Genomic DNA, 19,581 nt, shown 5'->3' with positions numbered 1-19,581 from the left:
ACATAAAGTACAAGATATCATTTAAATATATTTTCTTAATTTTTCTTTCAAAATTATAATATATTTAAAAAAAATAAAATAAATATACTTTTGTTATAATTTTTATGTAATTTAATTATATCTATTTGAAATATATACACAATATATTAAATTCAAATATAATTAATTAAAAAGGTGATATAATACCCATTATCTCCATTACTGCTAGATCAAAAGATCTGAAAAAATTTTAACATATTTTTATTATCATTTTACTATTATTAATATACATCAAGATAATTACAAGTTGCATGAACTCACTTGGAATTAAGTTGATCACCTGGAATGTAAAATGGATTACATACAGCATTAGAATAAGCTGCATGTAATTTCTTAAAAATCTATAAAATATAAATAATTGTCATAAATTTAATATTAAATATTTGAAAAAAAACTTACCACTTTTACATCATTATCTCTCAGAGATATGTTTGATGAATGTAATACAATAATAAATTTGATTTTAGTATTTGTGACATAACCATATCTGCAATTGAAAAATAAAATATTTTGCACAAAATATAATTTATTTTTAAATTACAATATGTATTATATATACATTTTATATTCTTCTGTAGCATATAATAAGCCTAAATATAAATCTCGTATATCAATAGTAGTTTTATTTCCTACATTTAATTTTTCCTCTATTATGTCAATTGATGTATGAACTTTGCAATGAAATTGCAATGCTGATGATTCATCTATACATCTAATATATTTAGGAGAATTCTGTAAATAAGTTTGAAATATTGTACATTGCAATATATGTATTATTAATTGTATCATTTATTAGTTATTATTATTTTTAGCTTTTCGTTCACTATAACCTCAAAAGATGAAAAACTATATAATTACGTCTTTTCCAATTACAGCTACACAAACTGCCATATTTATAAGTCTTATAAACTTAAAACATTATTATCCGTAACAAAATGTAAAAATGTTTAATACACAAGTTAAAAACTACAATATTTGAGAATTATTTTACACTTAAATAACGTTTAAACTTCATAACATATAGGTTATACTGTCATATCTAACAATTATAATATTAAGATTTAATTACAAAAATACATATATATTTATTAATAAAATTATTAATTATACAATATATTATGAAATATATGGTCTTAATAAAATCATGAAGAGTTTTTATATTTTTGAATAAAATAAAATATTTTTATTTATTTTTCTGAAATAAAAACAATGAAATTAATTAAAAAATAATTTCATTGTTTTGAGTAAATTTTTTTTTATTTTATATTCAAATATAATAGTATAAATATAATATATTATTTTTCATAATATCTTTTCTTTAATGTCCTATACTTGCGTAACATATATAAAGCTTCTAGTTCTTTAATAACAAAATCACCATGAGCCAACATTTTATCAATTTTTTCAGGATCACGTTCTTCTTTATTTTTTTCAAAAACTTTTCTTACATTTTTTCTGAAAAATTCATAACCTCTTGGATAATCTCGACCCATATACAAGAGCTAAAAATATTGATATAAATATTATTATGTGTATAATAATAAAAAATAGATCTAAATACTATATTTTTTGTTATTTATTGTATATTTTATGATTTCTATTTTTCTTAAAACAATATATTTCGTTTTTTTAATAACAAAAATCAAATTGAAATTCATATTTTATACCGTCTTGTATAAATTGATGACTTTTGTACGTTGAGACATCAAGTACAATTATAATTAAATATTTTATCAATCAATCAACTGTTATGTAGTTATTATATTAACATAGATATGTAAATAATGTTAATATTTCATTATAGATATTATAACATTAACATAAACAACTAATTTTTTTACTAAAAATAATATTGTTGTTACACATATAGATATACATATATAAACTTTACTTATCTATAACATATATTCTATCTCTTCAAACGGTGCTTTATGTATATGGTTATACGTTAACAAAGTACTTTGGCTTATATAAGAAAACAAAACTGACAAGAAAATCGTTATTAATTAGAAAATTTAACAAACTTAGAAAAATCATATAGTGCCGCGATGTAGTAGTATCATATAGTGCGCAGTCGTAGTATCATATCATTATAATTATAAATTCAAAATTTATTTTTTTATAAACAATAAACTTATTAAAAAAAAATTTTTTTAACTGAAATACATTTCATGTCATAAAATTAGTTGTTTCTAATTTCAAATCATATAAACCACATAATCTACTTATTCTAAAGGTAATTTAAAGATAATAATAAGTACAAATGTCAATTTTATATTCGCAATTATTTTTTTTAAATCATTATTTTCTTAATATTTCTAAAACATTTTATATTTTCTTTTTACTTTTTTTAAAAAAAATAAAATATTGTTTATATATATATATGATAAATTTTAATTACATTTATAAATATAGTTCTATATCTTATTAGTTTTTATTGCAAAATATGCTTAAAGATTCATATAAAAAATAATTTTCTCAAGTTAAATCACTTATTGTCTCTAATCGAATACAAAATAAGAAATTTTATAATAATAAAATCCAATGATATATGCAAAATGAAATAAATTATTAATTACAAATATTTAAATTTTTATGAAATATATGTATATATGAAGATTATTACAAAGTAATAATCAATACATATAATATTCAATTTTAAATAATTAAATAATTTAAATGTATTATATTAATGTTATTATATAAATCATATATATATTGAATGATTAATAAATGTATTATTATGGAAACATATTTTTAAAAAATCAGAAAATTACATCTCATTTAGTGGTAATATCTTATCTTAGTTTATGAACGTATATAAAGTTCGACAGTGAGGAAAACTGAGTCACTGAGATTTTATTAGAGTGTCTGTGTTTATATTCGATATTATGAGATGATCATGGTATTTTGAAAAAATTATACTCAAAAGTTCTTTAACCGTTAAACAAATTTCTTCAAAACTATTCAATATTTTAATTGAGTTAATATATTTAGAGAATTTATCGTGAAAATCAATTATTGTAAGTAGAATAATTGATCTATATGTTTTCTAATCAGTTTCTTTTTTTTAGATATTTAGATATTTACTTTCTTATTTAATTAAATTTAATAATTAATTTAATTAAACTCTTGAACATGTAAAAATGAATTTTTTCATTATTAAAAAAACATATTTTAAATATTTATAAAAATATAAAAATTTTCTTTATAATTTATAAAACGATTATTTTTAATTTTGTAATTACAAATTTTGTATATTTATTTTTTCAATTACATGTTTTAATTATTTATGTTATTCTTTCAATATTTTTAATATTAAAAAATATTATTTTATGAAATATTTTTTATTTTTTTTTATAAAATTTATAAAAATTATTTAACATAACATATTTTAACATAACCGATTATTTGACAAATAATTTTTTTTTCATAATTTCTAACTAAATTAAATTGTTCTATTATATATCTATTATATATTATATTATCTGTTAATGTAATAATTTAATCAATAATATCTAAATAAATCATAATGTTAATAAAATTGCAAAATATAAATATCTAATTAATAATATTTTTATTTTTTTACAGAAAATAAAAATGTATATTTGTACAAATACTTTTATATTATTATTGCTAGGTAAGATAATAATTTTAAACTTCTTTGTTTAATTTCTATTATAAAATTATATAGAAAATATAAATAATGATTGTTTTTATCAGGAGTGTCTTGTATTGTGGCTATAGAATCTCCAACATTTAGCAACACTTATACAGTAAAAGGAACTTTATATATTCCATATGCAGAAATCCGTGAACCATTTTATGCATGGTATGATGGTACACGTGGATCTAGTAGAATTGATTATTATGGAGGTAATTTAAATATATATTAATATGAATGGATATTTTTTTAAGTAATAAAATTGATTAAATATGATTCAATTAGGAATGGTGAAGACTTTCCAATTATCTCACAAAGGAGAATATGGGAAAAGTATAAAAATTGCTCCAGTTACCACAGAATCTGTTACCAATGAAGAAACATGTCTTGAAGTAAATGGTACTAAGGAAATAAAAATACAACCTCAAGTTATTTTACCAGATACAACTAGTATGCAGGTAAAATAATATTTTTCATTTTCTTTTATATATATTTAAATTTAATTAATACTATAGAATTAAATTTTATTTAGTGTATTGGAGAGGAAATAGTTAATGGATTATTATGTGAAAAGTGGAGATTGGAACAACAGATTGATGAAAAGATAAACAAGTATACTCTTTGGATAAGATATAAGGTAAAGTAATTATATTTTTTATCTTTATATATTTTTATCACTTATTTTTATTAATTGAATATATATAATTTTAAAATTACAGAAATCTCCACATTTACCTAATTTTAAAGAACCTATTCCTGTGAGATATGAAATGAAAGGATTTAATAGTCTTTTGGGCTCTCACTATGATCATTATTATTTAGATTATGATTGGTACTCATCTGATATACCTAGCTCAGAAGTATTTGAAATTACAACAAGTAACTAAAATTCTTTTCATTTGTTAACATAAATTTCATTTAAATATATTTTAATCATGGAATATATACTATAAATAGATATGACATGTATTGGTTTTCCTGGACCTGGAGACAAACATATATATACCTTTAATCCTATGCGTGAATTTGTTCACAATTATGATACACATGTAAATGAAGCATTTGAAGATTTCAAAAAAATTCATAACAAAAAATATAAGAATCATACAGATCAACTGATGCGTAAAGAAATATTTAGGCAAAATTTAAGGTAAATATTGTTTATATATATATATATATATGTCATATAAATTGTGTAACTGATTTAAAATATTTGCAGATTTATACATTCAATTAATCGAGCTAATAAAGGCTATCAATTAAATGTTAATCATTTGGTAGATCATACTGAGTTAGAATTAAAAGCTTTACGTGGCAAACAATATAGTAAAGGTTACAATGGAGGACAACTTTTTCCTTATAATATTGAACAAGAAATAACAAGTATCCCAGATAACTTAGATTGGAGGCTCTATGGTGCTGTTACTCCTGTTAAAGGTTTATATCTTATTTTTTTAAAAAAAATTGTTCAATATTTCAAGCCAATAAAAATTTTTTTAATTAAATAGATCAATCCGTTTGTGGGTCCTGCTGGAGTTTTGGCACAACTGGTGCAGTTGAAGGCGCGTATTTCATGAAGTACGGTAAATTAGTGCGTTTATCTCAACAGGTAAAAAAAATTAGAATATAATTAAATATGAATATTATAAATAAAAAAATATTTTATTGTGGTATTTCATGATTATAGGCACTTATTGATTGTTCATGGGGTTTTGGAAATAATGGCTGTGATGGTGGTGAAGATTTTAGATCATACCAATGGATCATGAAGCATGGAGGTTTGCCTACTGAAGACGAATATGGTGGTTATCTTGGCCAAGTAAATAGATTTTAGATATAATTATTTTATAGACAACATCGACATAAATATATATAATTAAAGATAAATAAATTTTTCATTATCTTAACGATATATATCTTATCATTAACGATAATTTATATTTTTTATCTATAATGATGATCTATATTTCTCATCCATCTTAATAAAATCTTAATGATTTAAAGATTTAATAACTTAAAAAATTAATTACTTTAATGAATTAAAAAATTTTGAAAATTATTTTCGATTATTTATCTGTTTAGGATGGTTATTGTCATGTAAATAATATTTCAATGATAGCAAAAATTACTGGTTATGTAAACGTAACATCAGGAGATGCTAATGCTTTAAAAATTGCTATTGCAAAGCATGGTCCAATTTCAGTTGCAATTGATGCATCCCATAAAACATTTTCATTTTATTCTCATGGTATATATTATGAATCAACTTGTGGTAAGTAAATATAATATTTTTTAAATAGACACTTTATCAAAAATATATTATATCAATTTATATCAAGAATATAAAGAAACATCTTGCTTATAGGTAATACAGAAGAGTCGCTGGATCATGCAGTTTTAGCTGTTGGCTATGGTAAAATAAATGGAAAGGATTATTGGTTGATTAAAAATTCATGGTCAAATTACTGGGGTAATGATGGATATATCCTTATGTCTCAAGAAAAAAATAATTGTGGTGTATTAACAACTCCAACATATGTTACCATGTAAAAAAAATAAGCAATATTATTTTTATGTTTTTAATGTAAAAGTATATGAAAAAAAAGTTTTTGAAAATCACAAGTTTATATTCTTTTTTTTTTTAAATATGAAAAATTGATATTTTATAATTATTTAAAAATATAAATGTACTATAAATATAAAAAAATAAATTGTTTAAACTATATGTTATTTGAATAATATAAAATTTTTAAAAATTTATATGTATGTGGATTAATATTATTTAAACAAAAACAAAATGACTTTTATTGAAAATCTTTAGTATTTAAAAGCAATTTTATAATTTGTTTTCTTTGTTCCTATTACTAAAATGATTCAATAACAAAAGATATAAAAATATCATAAATTTTGGATTAAAATTCTATACAATGTAAATACAAATTGCGTACAATTGCAATTTGTTAATTTGCAATTCACAAAGTAATGTTATTTACTTGTTACAAAAAACATAAAAAAACATAAAGAGCTATATAATTAATGTCATATTCTCTTCTGAAAAGTACTACAAAAAGTAGATAAAATTATACACAGATAATTCTATGACATCAATATTAAACTATTGCTTATGTGTTGGAAAGCCTGATATCGGAATTATAATAACAATTACTTACAAAAATATATGTAATTTCAATAGGCACAGTTTGCATAATACAATTTTTTAAATTGTTATAAAATTATATAGATATATACTGAAAAAGTTACATTACTGTGCGTTCAATAGAATTGAATATTTTTTAAAATACAATTGAAAGAATTATTACATAAATCAAATTGAAAATGTTCAAAACATAAAAATGTAATTTAATTAATTTTTTGATCATATAAAAACTTTTACATGATAATATTATATCATTTCTTTTATCATCAATCTATTTAGATTTCATTTAGATTTATCATAATTGATCAGTGTAATACATTATTGATTTAATATAACAATATATTTACTTAAGAAAATTAATTTTTCAAAAACATAAATAATACATTTAAAAGATGAAACATTTGTATTCAGAATATATTTTTAAAAAAGTTAATTTTTAATGAATTCCATTATTTAATATAATCTTCATCTTCTTGTGTCTTAAATCTAATACTCATATCATTTTGTTCAATTCAAAATTCATATTGCATATTATATATTAAAAAGTAATTTTCGTTACGTTTTCAATTCTTTATAACTTGTGCAATTTTGTGCTATTCGGTCGATTAAATCATATTTTACACGATATTATAATTTTAAGAGTAAATTTTCAATTATTATATTATGAAGCGATAGATAATCTTCATATAACGGCACTACTATTATATATTTGATAAAAAAAAAAAACAATTGACACAATATTGTATTATAAATTAATACGCGAAAAAAAATTTTTTAAATTCATATATGCAAAATATCCTTATGCTTGTTTTTTCTTTTCTTTTACAAATGTATTCTTAATTAATATAAAATATATATATATATAAAAAAAGGAGAGAAAAATAAATTTTATAATTATTTAATGGTATTAACTTTGGTTCAAATCATATCTCTCCTTTTTATGAATTAAGATTGCAAGTATACAATATAACTTTGTATACTTTAAAAATATTACTTAACTATCTTTAGTATTATCATAAAATTAAAAACTTTAATGATACTAAAATTTTACACGCGATGTATATGTGCTATTTCTGATTAAAGATAATTCGAAATAGTTTGAAATAAGTGTTCTTATTATATGTAATATATGTGAAGAAATAAATGTTAAAGATGCACAATATTTCAGTCAAATATTCTTATATAATGAAACTAATAAAACAATGACTATACTTTTCACGAATTACTATGTCAAAAAGTATCAATATTATTACATTTACTGGGATCATACTATAATTAAATAATTGGATTAAACTGTATCACAATATTCATATAAAATTTCCGTAAGATTTCGAAATATACAGCGATCAAAATATTATATATAACTAATGAATATTACGTGTAACATTATCCTGCTTACAGATTTAATTTTTTTCGACCACTTTAGATTTTATACGTACATTTGTAGAGCAATATGTTTAAGTACACGAGAAATACAGTTTTCAACAAATTAATTTTCACGGTCGAAAACGTGCAGGAATTAATTAGAAATATTAATATTATATATAACTCTCTAATTTTCATTTTTGTCTTTTTCTTTTACTTTCATTGTATATCACTTGTGGACCCTGCTCCGATCGGTCGCATTGACGATCGATAAATAACTATGATCGATAATCGTATATAGCGATCTTGAGAAATAGTCGATCCTCAATTTACGATCGATATAGTAGGAATGTTTAAAATGTTCACTTGATAAAAACTTTCTTTTTTCTCTTTTTTTTTTTTTTTTTTTTTTTTTTTACTTTCATTATCGATAGTAGAGAATATAGAAATATTTTATATAAGTTCCCATTTAACGAACTAAGATATTTCTCATTTTAGACATAATGTTTTGAAACTTTCCATTCTTCTTAACTCTATTTTTTTTATAAATGTATTCTGTTTAAAGAAATCCCATTTCTAAGGCGTTATACAATGATTGTGTGTCCGAATGACTACTTATTCTCCAAAATGGGAAATTGTGGGCACGTGCTGCCGTTTCTTCATCAGTATCGTCGCCTATTACCACATACGTACATCTTCGACCAAATCGCGCGACTACTCTTCCAAAACAACTTTCTTTTCCTAAAATTTATATTACTTATAGAAGTTTGATTACATAAATAATATAATTAGTAACAATTAATTATACATCACTTAAATCGTAATATAATAAATATTTTAAGTTAAATATTTAAATATTTTTACAGAACTTACCAATTTTTGAAGCAGAATAAATATTCTCAATTGGAAATATTCCGCCAATTCCAAAAAGTAATACTTTCGATAAAGCTGGTACTAATTGTGTGGTAGTGACTAAAATGTTAATGCAGTCACTTCTTTTATTTATAAGACTCAAACATTTTACAGCGGACGTTAGCCAATTGTCAGTCAATACTTCGATCTCTGAACGAAGTTGTAACCATTGTTCTTGTTTCGCAGCACCCAACAAACCGCCAACATTATTTCGATAATTATTATAGATTTCTTTAATTTTTCGATAACGAAAGGCTAGTTTTCGCATCCAATCAACACCACCTCTTACACCAGAAGCCAAGCAAATACCATTGTTTGTAGATGCACATTGGAAACCATCGTTAGCAAAATTATAAGAAGATAAATCTTGTCCATTATCATCTGATGATACATCATCGATGTGTACTTGATCACAGTCCTAAAGGTTAAATCAAAAAAGTTATTGTCGAAAATATAAATTTCACAAAGATGCAATGCAATTTAATAAATAATAATTAATAAAAAAGATTTATTATTTTTCAATTAAAGCATTTTAATTTTTCATGAAATAATGAAAATGTATATGCTCGAAGTAATACCTCGACATCATTGAAAAAAAAGTGAGTATCAGCCAAATTAAATATCATCTCCTCCATTCTATATGCCACTTGGGCCAGAAGAGCCGGATCCTTACGGTGCTTCGTTGCAAATTGTCCAGTAAGTAGAGAGTGAAATACAACTATGGTTTCGTCCAGGTCCCAAATGAATATCCGGTCAGGACCGGCTTCTGTCGTATCCGCAGAACCTATACTATTTCCACTTCCGCTTTGACGTCTTCCGCGTCTGCAAGGTTTCGCTGTCGCTCCTGAAACATATTCATAAAATATTATGTCATATTTTTTTTTAATAATATATATTTTTCATTCTAAAAAAAATAAGTATAAATATTTATATTGTTCATAAAATAAAACAAAATACGTAAAACAAATTATTTTTAAATTATTATTAAGAAATTTATTATTACGAGAAATTTAACATAAGAAAATAAATTTAAGAAAGATATCATACGATCGTTGTCGCGTAATCAACAAGTAAAATCTATGATTGTAAAAACCATTTCTTTGAATATCTATATATTTGTTATTTATTGTTGTTATTTGAACAATATGTTATAATTTTAAGATCTCTTTTATTCCAAGATATAATTTTTAAAATATCATTCTAAATTTTTTTTTATAATTTATTTATTTTATTAGATATTTTTTTAAAGTTGCAACCCATTCAAGGAGAAGATAACGACGCAAAAAATAGAGATATAAAATCACACGTACGAATCGTGTTACCTTCGATGTTTGCGGTTTCTCGTGCGGTAAGATCGCTGGCATCGTGAGTTGTTGCGTCCAACGTAAGTGCAGATTTTGTCGAATCTTTTTACAAAGAAGGAAATCGTTACTATAAATCATAATTGTAAATAAATCGTAACTGTTATAATATGTAAAATACACAAAATAAAATGTTTCTACATATAAATGAAAATAGCAAATAAAAAATTCTTAATATTTTTGAAATATGAAGTAAACAAATAAATTAAAAAAATAAAAATTTATAAGTGAAAAAACAATATTTACTAAAATCAAATTGTTTAATTTTAATGAAAAAATTTTTACACATAAATAACTTTTTCTTTTTGTTAATACATTTACAATTTACAAATAACAATAAAATAATTTGCAAGATTTACAATTATTTTTTTAATATTGTATTTATACAATATTATAATATTTAATTTTAAAATTAATATTCATTCGCCTTTTCAGCAAGTAATACGATTAGAAAACAATTTTATTTCTAATAAATGTATGATGTAACACAAAGTGGAAATTCAACAATTCATGCAATATAGCAATAATAATTGAAATTAATTCCGCCTTTATTAAAGTGATGAAATTTTCATCTCGAAGTTTATTCCATAAAAATCTACTAATCAAAAATTAAAAACATTAACGAAGGAACGTTACCAGCAAAATTTAAGTTTCCAATGTTAAACGAGGTGGGTGTTGCATGGTAACCGTGCATAGGATAATATCCGGAATACTGTAATGGTACCCTGTCATTTCCGTATAAACTGCTACTATAGGCGCTGTAATCTAACTTCTGAAAAAGCATAAAAACAAATGATAACGATGGAAAATGATAAATAAAATAAACTTTAGAGTTTTTAATACCTGTGAAGATGGTGATATATTTTGAGCCACATTAGGAAAATTTGTGGGGCCGCTATTGTACGTAGCGTAAGACGAGTATTGAGTCATGGAGCTTGGCGTCGTGTACGAGGTCAGGTAAGAACTTTGCAAGCTTGAGGTGTTTTTCCCAGCTGTAGTTGATCCATAGGGTGGCGAGTTGTATAAACTAACGGCATAAAGTTTCTATGTTAAACGTACATTTATTAATGTTTAGTAGCTAAAGGGTATACACAAGTATTAATAATTCAGTGAGATGCGTATAGGCGTATAGGTTAGAAACATAGAGATATAAAATAATGAAATTTTTTAATAATATATAACGTAAGTAAAATAATGAAATGTTACAAAAAATATTTTAAAAATAATTGAATTATAATATATAATATTATAATATAATAGATAATATATATATATATATATATATATATATATATATATATATATATAGATAACATACATGGAACATACATAACATAATATTTTAGATAAAAAATATGTGTTATAAAAAACTTTGGAATTTCTTTTTTTCTTTCTTTTTAAGATAGATGTAAATTTTTGTTGACATATATTAAATTTTTAACATCGAATATTTTTTAAAGCAAAGCTACTGAAATTTGAGTTTCGTGAGAATTAAGAAATTGACATAAAAGTGTGTGTTTAGCAAGAAATGAATTCTATATGAGTCATATAAGAAAAAGAGAGTAGGTATTTGGTTTGTTATTTTATCTTTCAAAGCAAAAATGATTCTGAATCTATAATATGTTTATTTTTATTATTTTATGAAAAAATAATCTTTAGTAAAATAGAAAAAAAGTTTCTATAAATATTCTATAAATATTATTAAATTCTATAACAATTATCAAATAACAAATTATTTCAATCTATTCTATAATAATATAAAATATTTATATAAAATAATATAGAAGTATAAATTTTATAATTCATTTCAAAGATTTGAAAAAATAAATTGATCGTTAGTTTCTTTCAATTATTTGAATATTGCAATATGTGATTTTTTATCATTTAAAATCAGAATAATTTCAAGAGAAGAGTATATATAGTTCGTAAGAAATACGTGCCTGTTATAATATTGATTGGCTCCGTACAACGAACTGTAATCTGCCTTTTCCATAGAATCCGGATATTCTTGCTCCTTTTCCTCTGCATTCTCATCGATATACAATTCTCCGCTGGGCACGCTGTCGGTTTCGGGACAATCTTGCACCTCGTTTTTGACCTCTGTCTCTGCCAGTATGAGCAAAAACGATTCACGTTCACGTGTTTTTAATTAAAACATGTTCGGCATTATTGTACTATTACAACATTAAGAATTCATAGAAAGATATTTCTGGAGAACTAGATTAAAAAAAAAATTAAAAATAAAAAACAATATCTAATTAAAAATATTTAATATAATAAAAATAAGTTCTTTTAAAGAAACAAATAAAAATTGTAAAATGAGTAAAATGAAATAATAAAATTCATTCAAAATTATTGTTACTATTGTTTAAACACGAAACAAAAATTCAAAATCTAAAAACGATTTCTCTGTTGAATTACAAAAAATCTTTCTTTTTAATAAAGAATTCTAAAATTTTTTCAAGAAAGAAAATTATTAAATGACTTTTTATACGACTTATATTGCTATAATATATACTTATATTATAATTACTGCTACTATTACGTTATTATTATATAATAATATTATTATAGTATCACTAAAAGAAAAATTTGTTTCGAAAGGATTAACATAAGTAAAAACTCTTTATACGATCGAAAATCAGCAATAATCATTATCGTTGCGATAAGGATATTTCGTTTCAATTCGAATCGCATCGTGCAATTAATTACACAAATAATTAGCGGTGTTATAAAAGCACGAACAGTCCATTACAAAAACCATTGTATATCGAAGTTTTATAAAAGTGAAGAACAGTGCGGCGTACCATCAACGACCAGGTATCTCGTTTTAATTCAATCGACTGGCGATATACACGTTCAAAAGGGAAGCGGGAAATACAGACGGAAGCCTTTTCGAAACGTTGAATTTAAACCGTTTTATTGGAGGTTTCGGTTATCATTGCGCGCTGCTACCTTACAAACACAAATTTTGCAATTCTTTTCACGAAAGATTTTTTTCACGATTGTGTATATATGCGTGTGTATAAAAAATATGAAAAAAAAATTGATAAAAATTTTGTATGCGTCAAAAAAATATGAAAAAAGTAAATAAATAAATAAATGAATTGATTGATCGATAAAAAGAAAGAGAGATAGGGATGATTTGTAAACGGACCTTTAAAAGGGTAGCCTTTTAAATGGACCCGGAATGGAGGAGCTTTATTTACCATTGTTTGCGGCTCGAGGATGCTGTACCGAGGCCTCTGTCGACGATGACACGTTGCCAGCATTATCTAAAACGCCTGCTGGTTTCGTTGGATCATTGTCTTCGGTTAACATATCACTCTGTCTGAGAGAAAAGAGAATAAAGTTGCGATTTAATATGATAGTTGAAAATCGGATTTAAATAAAGATAAAAAATAATAATTTGAAATAGTGAATTATTCATAATGATTTATTAATCTCTGGTTTAAAAATATTGTTAATTTAGGAAAATTTTTTTATATTAGGAACAAGTAAAAATTTCAAAACTCGTTATTGATTTATTTTTTAGTTTGAATCGATCAATTCTAATGAAATGTGAAGAATGTTGACCCGTCTCAACATTCTATAATTGATTATTATTTTTAGATTTTAACTTTTAAATTTTCATTTAAAATATTGAATTTCTTAATGCATCAGAAAGAAAATGATCGATTAATCATGTGATCAATTAATCATAAAATTTATTGATAAAATAGCTTAAATTAATCATTAGAAAAGGCTATACATATAATTTAATTTCTAAATCTTAAATTTTTGTAAAAGACGTTTTAATTTTTAAAATATAAAAATTTCTTTTTATTCATGTTATTTTGCAATTAATAAAAAGTAATTTTTGTCTCTTAGCGATATTTATCGGCATAGCGTCTGTGCAAAACGATAATTCTTATAATGTTTCTCAAATCTTTTGAAATAATCTATTATTTTCAATATTCTCAAAATTTTCAATGCGGATAAATATTTTGGCAATTTTAAATGATTAAAGAACTTCGTAATAAATCAATATTCAAAGATAAAAAATATATTTAAATTATAAAATTCTTTAATCTCTTTATTTTTAAAACTTTTAAAATATGTTTATTCTACAAATTTTAATATTTTGGTAATTATAATACTAAGGAATGAGATGTGTATATAATATCTATAAATTATTCTCACAAAACAAAAAAATTATCTATTTTTTTATTTTGATAAATTTGTCTCTAAAAAATCGAAGAATCCAATTTTTTTTTTTTCTACAAAAAAATTAAATTCATTTGAAAAAGATTTTGAAAAATCGATATCGATAACCAATCACGCGGTTCCGGTTGACAGGAAAAGAGTTAATGTATACGAAACGGGCAGTTTCGTTATTGTCTGCCAATTGCGTGTCGAAGAGGTGGAGTGACTAGATGGGTAGGCGTACACCAAGAACCTTAGAGAACAGCCAATGAAACTTCCTTTCACGATGTTTTACATTATGTATTCTTTATGTTGCCAAGTCGCTATATCTGTCTGTGCTCCGCCCTTATTCGCGTTTATATACTTCGTAATGCACTATATATATTGCGAAAAAGAGACTCTCTTGCATAAGGGCGCTTTCACACTGACGACGATATCGTAATGATATACCGCATCCGCGAGATTAAATTCCGATTTATTTATGGATAGATCTCTTTTTCTTTCTCTTCCTTTTTGTCTCTTTCCTCTCTATATCACAGAATCTATTTCGAAAGATTTCGTCAATTTTCTTATAAGAAACTTCAAAAACTTTTTTAATTAGTTTATTTTAAAATGTTTCGTTCTTGGGCAGAAGAGATAGAAAACGGAAAGCAGATATCTTTTTCACTAGTTTTTCATTTGTTTTATTTTTGAATAGTTTGGAAGATTTTTCTGCATAAGATAGAGGTTAAGTTTCTGAAAATCGAATAATGATCAATATTGAATTTTTGATAATTATAAAGTTGAAAAGTTTATTAGTTTTTTTAAATTAAAAATCTAAATGAGAAGATTTATATTTTAATTATTTTTCTTATCTAATCGTAGTTTTTTTTATTAAAATTTAGCGTCAGTTTTCCAGTTTTCTAAATATTATTAATGACGTAATCTACATAGCTTCAATATTGAATATCAATCTTAATTTAAATAAAAAATAATGATCGATTCGATTAAAATAAGTTTTCGATACCGATTTTTAATGATACATATAAAAGGGCACTGAACTTATGATTTATAAATTGTCATTCACCAAGCGGAACAGGATTTCAAAACTGTTTACCATTGATAAAGTTCAACAAACTAACAATGCCTTGTAGTTCCTTAGATTACTTACAGCAAAAATGGTTGTAATTATATAAAGAACCACATAGGAAAAGAAATTTAAAAAAAAGTCAATTTCTTTCAATTATAATAAAATAATATAGTTTTTATAAATTTTGATGATTTAATTAAAATTAAAAAAAAGTTTTTTAAAAAATATTCCAAAATATATTTCAAATATTTTCATAAAATCAAATAATAAAAATAAATAAATAAATATTGATTAAAAAATTTTTTGAAAATATAAGAAAAAAAGAAACAAAAAATTTAAGGGAAAAGAATTTGAATAAACTTATTTCCTTTTTTTGCATTTAAATATATATAAAAATATATGATATTAAATCCTTCTCCTATAAAAATCGAAACTTAGATAAATATAATTTATCTAAATATATATTATAATTGTAAATATTATTGTATCGATCAGTAGCACAATTGATATCGCAATGAATTTTTTTATATTGCTGACATAAGGAAGTCAGAAATCTTTAATTAGATTGATAGATAACAAAGAGAAAAAAAAGGATCAAATTAAATTATGATTCTGTAAACAAATCGATTCTAAGTAGAGCATATGATTAATTACTCGTTCTCGAATGCGGGGGCAGTAGTGTTCTCCACGGGCACGGACAAATATTTTCTCTCGGGTGTTTGTAATTGAATAAATCATTGTCAATGGAACGATCGTTTCGAGAAAAGTACGAACAATCGCACATCAAGGATACATGATCCTCTATATATGTATAATATATATTGTACATATATATAAATATATGTAAATATATATATATATATATACACGTTGTGAGAGTATGAAAGCAATTGTTTCCCCGTGATGCATGCATCGCGTCGGTTGGAAGTTACGTCGCTCACTGGAACACGACGATGAATCAATTAGCGTGCAGCCATGTGTTTGAACAACAGGCAGAGGACTCGCTCGATTTTTCTTCTCGGAAACGTAATACATATACGCGTTCTCGAACAACGTTGAAAGTCGAAAAAAAAAATAGCCGATTTAATCGTTCGAAACAATGGACAGTGCGTGCGCGATATTAAACGATCACTGTATTTCGTCGCGTCGTTTTTTTCTTTTGTATCGAATGATACCGGAAAAACGCGAAAGAGAAAAACACGCGTTAAACGCATCCGAATTCCCTCCCGTTGAACATTGTACCATGATTGATCGATGAAAAACTGTTGCTTTTAGCTAACAGCGAATATAACTGTAACCATTCATTTCTCAAATCAAAAATTTGATTTTTATCTCAATAGATTTCAATGAAAATTGTGGATTGATTTTAACAAATAATTTTGGTATAGAATTTAATTTAATTATTGATCTACAAAATATAATATATAATATTTAATAAAATATATATTTAAGAAAATTTAGCTTATTATAAATTTATATTTAGTAGTAAAATAATTGCATAAGTAATGGAAAAATAGATTTTCATTTATTTCGTATATATCTGTTATAAAGCATTTTATTAGAATTAAATACCATAGTATATTAGTAAAGAGAAAAATCAATATGCATAATTTATTTAATCTCAAATATTTGATAAAATTTTTATTAAATATTTAATAATATTAGCAATACAGTGAAAAATAAAACTTTTTATATAACATTTCCTTCTATTTAATATTTGTGAATAAATATAATACTTTATAATTAAAATAAAATGTATTCCATTTTATTTATAAAATCCATTTTTATCTATATGCATATATAAAAATACACATACACAATGATATCCTTAATATTCTGTTTATTGTATCGTCAACATGTTATTCGAAATTACGTTATTATTTATTTTCTTGAAATGGTACGAAAGTCCTTAGAAAAGTGTTCGAGTTTATCTAAATAAAACGTGCGCCGAAATGTTTATCGCAGTTGAGTTGTTTGTCTTGCCGCTGTCCGTCAACCGTCAAAGAAACGCAACGAAACGAAAGTAGGATAGAAAAAGAGGAATGTGCGGCCAGAAGTTTCTCGTGCACGACACTCGTGTCCACAACAGGCCGCGGTCAGCTTACATTTGAAAGAAGGAAAGAAGAAAAATAAGGAAGGGATGGTTACACTACGAGGCCAAGACAAAAGCTTCTCCTTCGTCCCAGAATTCTCTGGCTTTCCTTCGTCATTTCTTTTTCTTTAACCTTTAACCATGAAACAGACCATAGAAATCACGAATTTGTACCAAAATATTTTATTCATCCTATCAAAAAATTTATTTCGAACAATAATTTCTCGAAATAGATAATATTTTTTTGTTATTTTTTATATGAGAACATAGAATAAAAATTTCACTCGGCTTTTCAGTACTACGGATTAAGTACTTGGCACTATGCAGCGGTTGACCAATTAAAATACATTACTGGTAACGAGCCGAATGAGATGCATAAGTCACGCATGCTCAATTGATAATGACATTTACACATGTGAGTGTGATTGTGGATGCATTTCTGTATATACGTGTATGCAAAAGCATATCCATGTAGCGCATGTGACTCCCGCATATCTAATAAGTTAGGGAATGTATAAATATAAAGCAAAGGAAATTGCGCTTCCCACGTGGCATTCGATCAACAAATTTATTCGATCATTGTTTCTGTTTATTTTATTCACTATTTCTAATACTTTGAAAAAAGAAGTTCTTACATTAATCTTTCTATTTTAATTTAAAATATTATTACAGTTAAATGAATGGTTTAATTTTCACCTTATGCAATTTTTAACTTATGTACAAAATTTCTACAAAATTTTCTTTATTTGTATTTGAATGAAGTAAATTATTATATTAAGGACTTACACAGTGCATAATAATATAAATATAATTATTTTATATAAATTATGCAATATATACGGTCGGACGCGTACAAATTATTAATTTTTATTTTAAATGTGAAAATGACTAAACAGTTACTAAAACAAATTAACAATAAACTATGTAACAAACATATAATTAATTCAAACCTTGTATCCGGTGTTAAAGCTGGACCAAGAACGAGGGTGCTTCGCCGCAAATTATTCGTAGATCAAGGAAGCTGTATTCGATTCTCTCCTAATAGTAGCATCGTCATCCTTTTGCTTATATTGTATGTATGTGAATGCGTGTATGTGATGCACTTGGGGTTTAAGCACACAACCTCTCACTTTTCTCGCACTTTCCACGACCACGAGAACATTATGACAACCGACGGATGCACTATCAATCGACTGTTCCTAACAACACGAAATAATTTTTTGATCAACAAAAATCCATTCAAAAATTCACTCCACGAAAGAAACTATAAGCGTAATGCTATTGAAAGAGTTTGGTCGATGATCTCGCGAGAAAACATCTCCCGAACAGTTTTATCCGTGTACCGCGCGAAGGGTGAAACCATGGAATCCGTGGATAGTATGTATGTTTCGAAGTAACCGGTCGAAACGAAAAGCAATAGTTGATCTTTTTCGAGGTTACATCCACTCGATACGCGTTTTTCGAGGCTTTTTTGATGAATTTTTTATATCACAAACGCAGTTAACACTATTGTTTCCCTGTGAAGCGTATCGGCTCGGTGTGCGATATACTGCAGCCTGTGGAGTTCTGAGCATGCGAAATGTCGCCTGCCACCCCCGCCCGATAGTCACGTGGTTGGCCGGCTCGTTTGGCATCCTTCTTCCCTGTTCATCTCCTCTCTCAGTTTTATCCTCCATCTTCATCCTACTGTTAGCAGTTCTATTCGTCGTCTCGTTTCGTTGGTCGGACGCGTACAGG

At 24.7% G+C, this 19,581-nt stretch overlaps 3 protein-coding genes across 7 annotated transcripts; 1 reads left to right on the top strand and 2 right to left on the bottom strand.

Moving 5' to 3' along the window:
• Positions 1 to 88: 88 nt before the first annotated feature.
• LOC100863676 (trafficking protein particle complex subunit 2-like protein) lies at positions 89 to 2,109 on the bottom strand. The gene is made up of 6 exons (XM_086913734.1): positions 1,707 to 2,109; positions 898 to 1,541; positions 599 to 771; positions 439 to 526; positions 301 to 380; positions 89 to 218 (listed from the first exon to the last, which is right to left on the bottom strand). The coding sequence occupies exons 2-6, from the start codon at positions 928 to 930 to the stop codon at positions 167 to 169; spliced, it is 426 nt and encodes a 141-aa protein (XP_086769860.1). The 5' UTR covers positions 931 to 1,541; positions 1,707 to 2,109; the 3' UTR covers positions 89 to 166.
• On the top strand, positions 1,981 to 6,463 carry 26-29-p (C1 family peptidase 26-29-p). Of its 2 annotated transcripts, XM_086913705.1 has the most exons (13): positions 2,013 to 2,275; positions 2,847 to 3,062; positions 3,631 to 3,679; positions 3,763 to 3,915; positions 3,989 to 4,161; positions 4,236 to 4,340; positions 4,423 to 4,582; positions 4,661 to 4,853; positions 4,923 to 5,140; positions 5,212 to 5,312; positions 5,391 to 5,522; positions 5,786 to 5,975; positions 6,069 to 6,463. In XM_086913705.1, exons 3-13 carry the CDS (start codon positions 3,640 to 3,642, stop codon positions 6,251 to 6,253), a joined length of 1,650 nt encoding a protein of 549 aa, XP_086769831.1. In that variant the 5' UTR covers positions 2,013 to 2,275; positions 2,847 to 3,062; positions 3,631 to 3,639; the 3' UTR covers positions 6,254 to 6,463. The 2 variants fall into 2 exon arrangements, with proteins under 2 accessions (XP_086769832.1, XP_086769831.1); XM_086913706.1 differs by lacking the exon at positions 2,847 to 3,062 and having other exon boundaries at positions 1,981 to 2,275.
• On the bottom strand, positions 6,170 to 19,412 carry eya (eya transcriptional coactivator and phosphatase 2). Of its 4 annotated transcripts, none has more exons than XM_012494454.3 (9): positions 18,795 to 19,412; positions 13,708 to 13,829; positions 12,439 to 12,604; positions 11,342 to 11,525; positions 11,135 to 11,270; positions 10,448 to 10,543; positions 9,716 to 9,981; positions 9,099 to 9,555; positions 6,170 to 8,966 (listed from the first exon to the last, which is right to left on the bottom strand). In XM_012494454.3, the coding sequence occupies exons 2-9, from the start codon at positions 13,817 to 13,819 to the stop codon at positions 8,785 to 8,787; spliced, it is 1,599 nt and encodes a 532-aa protein (XP_012349908.1). In that variant the 5' UTR covers positions 13,820 to 13,829; positions 18,795 to 19,412; the 3' UTR covers positions 6,170 to 8,784. The 4 variants fall into 4 exon arrangements, with proteins under 4 accessions (XP_012349908.1, XP_086769834.1, XP_086769833.1 ...); XM_086913708.1 differs by having other exon boundaries at positions 10,460 to 10,543; positions 18,795 to 19,411; XM_086913707.1 differs by having other exon boundaries at positions 13,708 to 13,825; positions 18,795 to 19,395.
• Positions 19,413 to 19,581: the final 169 nt, after the last annotated feature.

The sequence above is a fragment of the Apis florea genome, unplaced genomic scaffold (assembly GCF_048593485.1).
Source record: "Apis florea isolate Af1SG1 unplaced genomic scaffold, ASM4859348v1 contig_3496_pilon, whole genome shotgun sequence".
NCBI classification, from domain to species: domain Eukaryota; kingdom Metazoa; phylum Arthropoda; class Insecta; order Hymenoptera; family Apidae; genus Apis; species Apis florea.
This window is presented reverse-complemented; position numbering and strand designations above follow the sequence as displayed.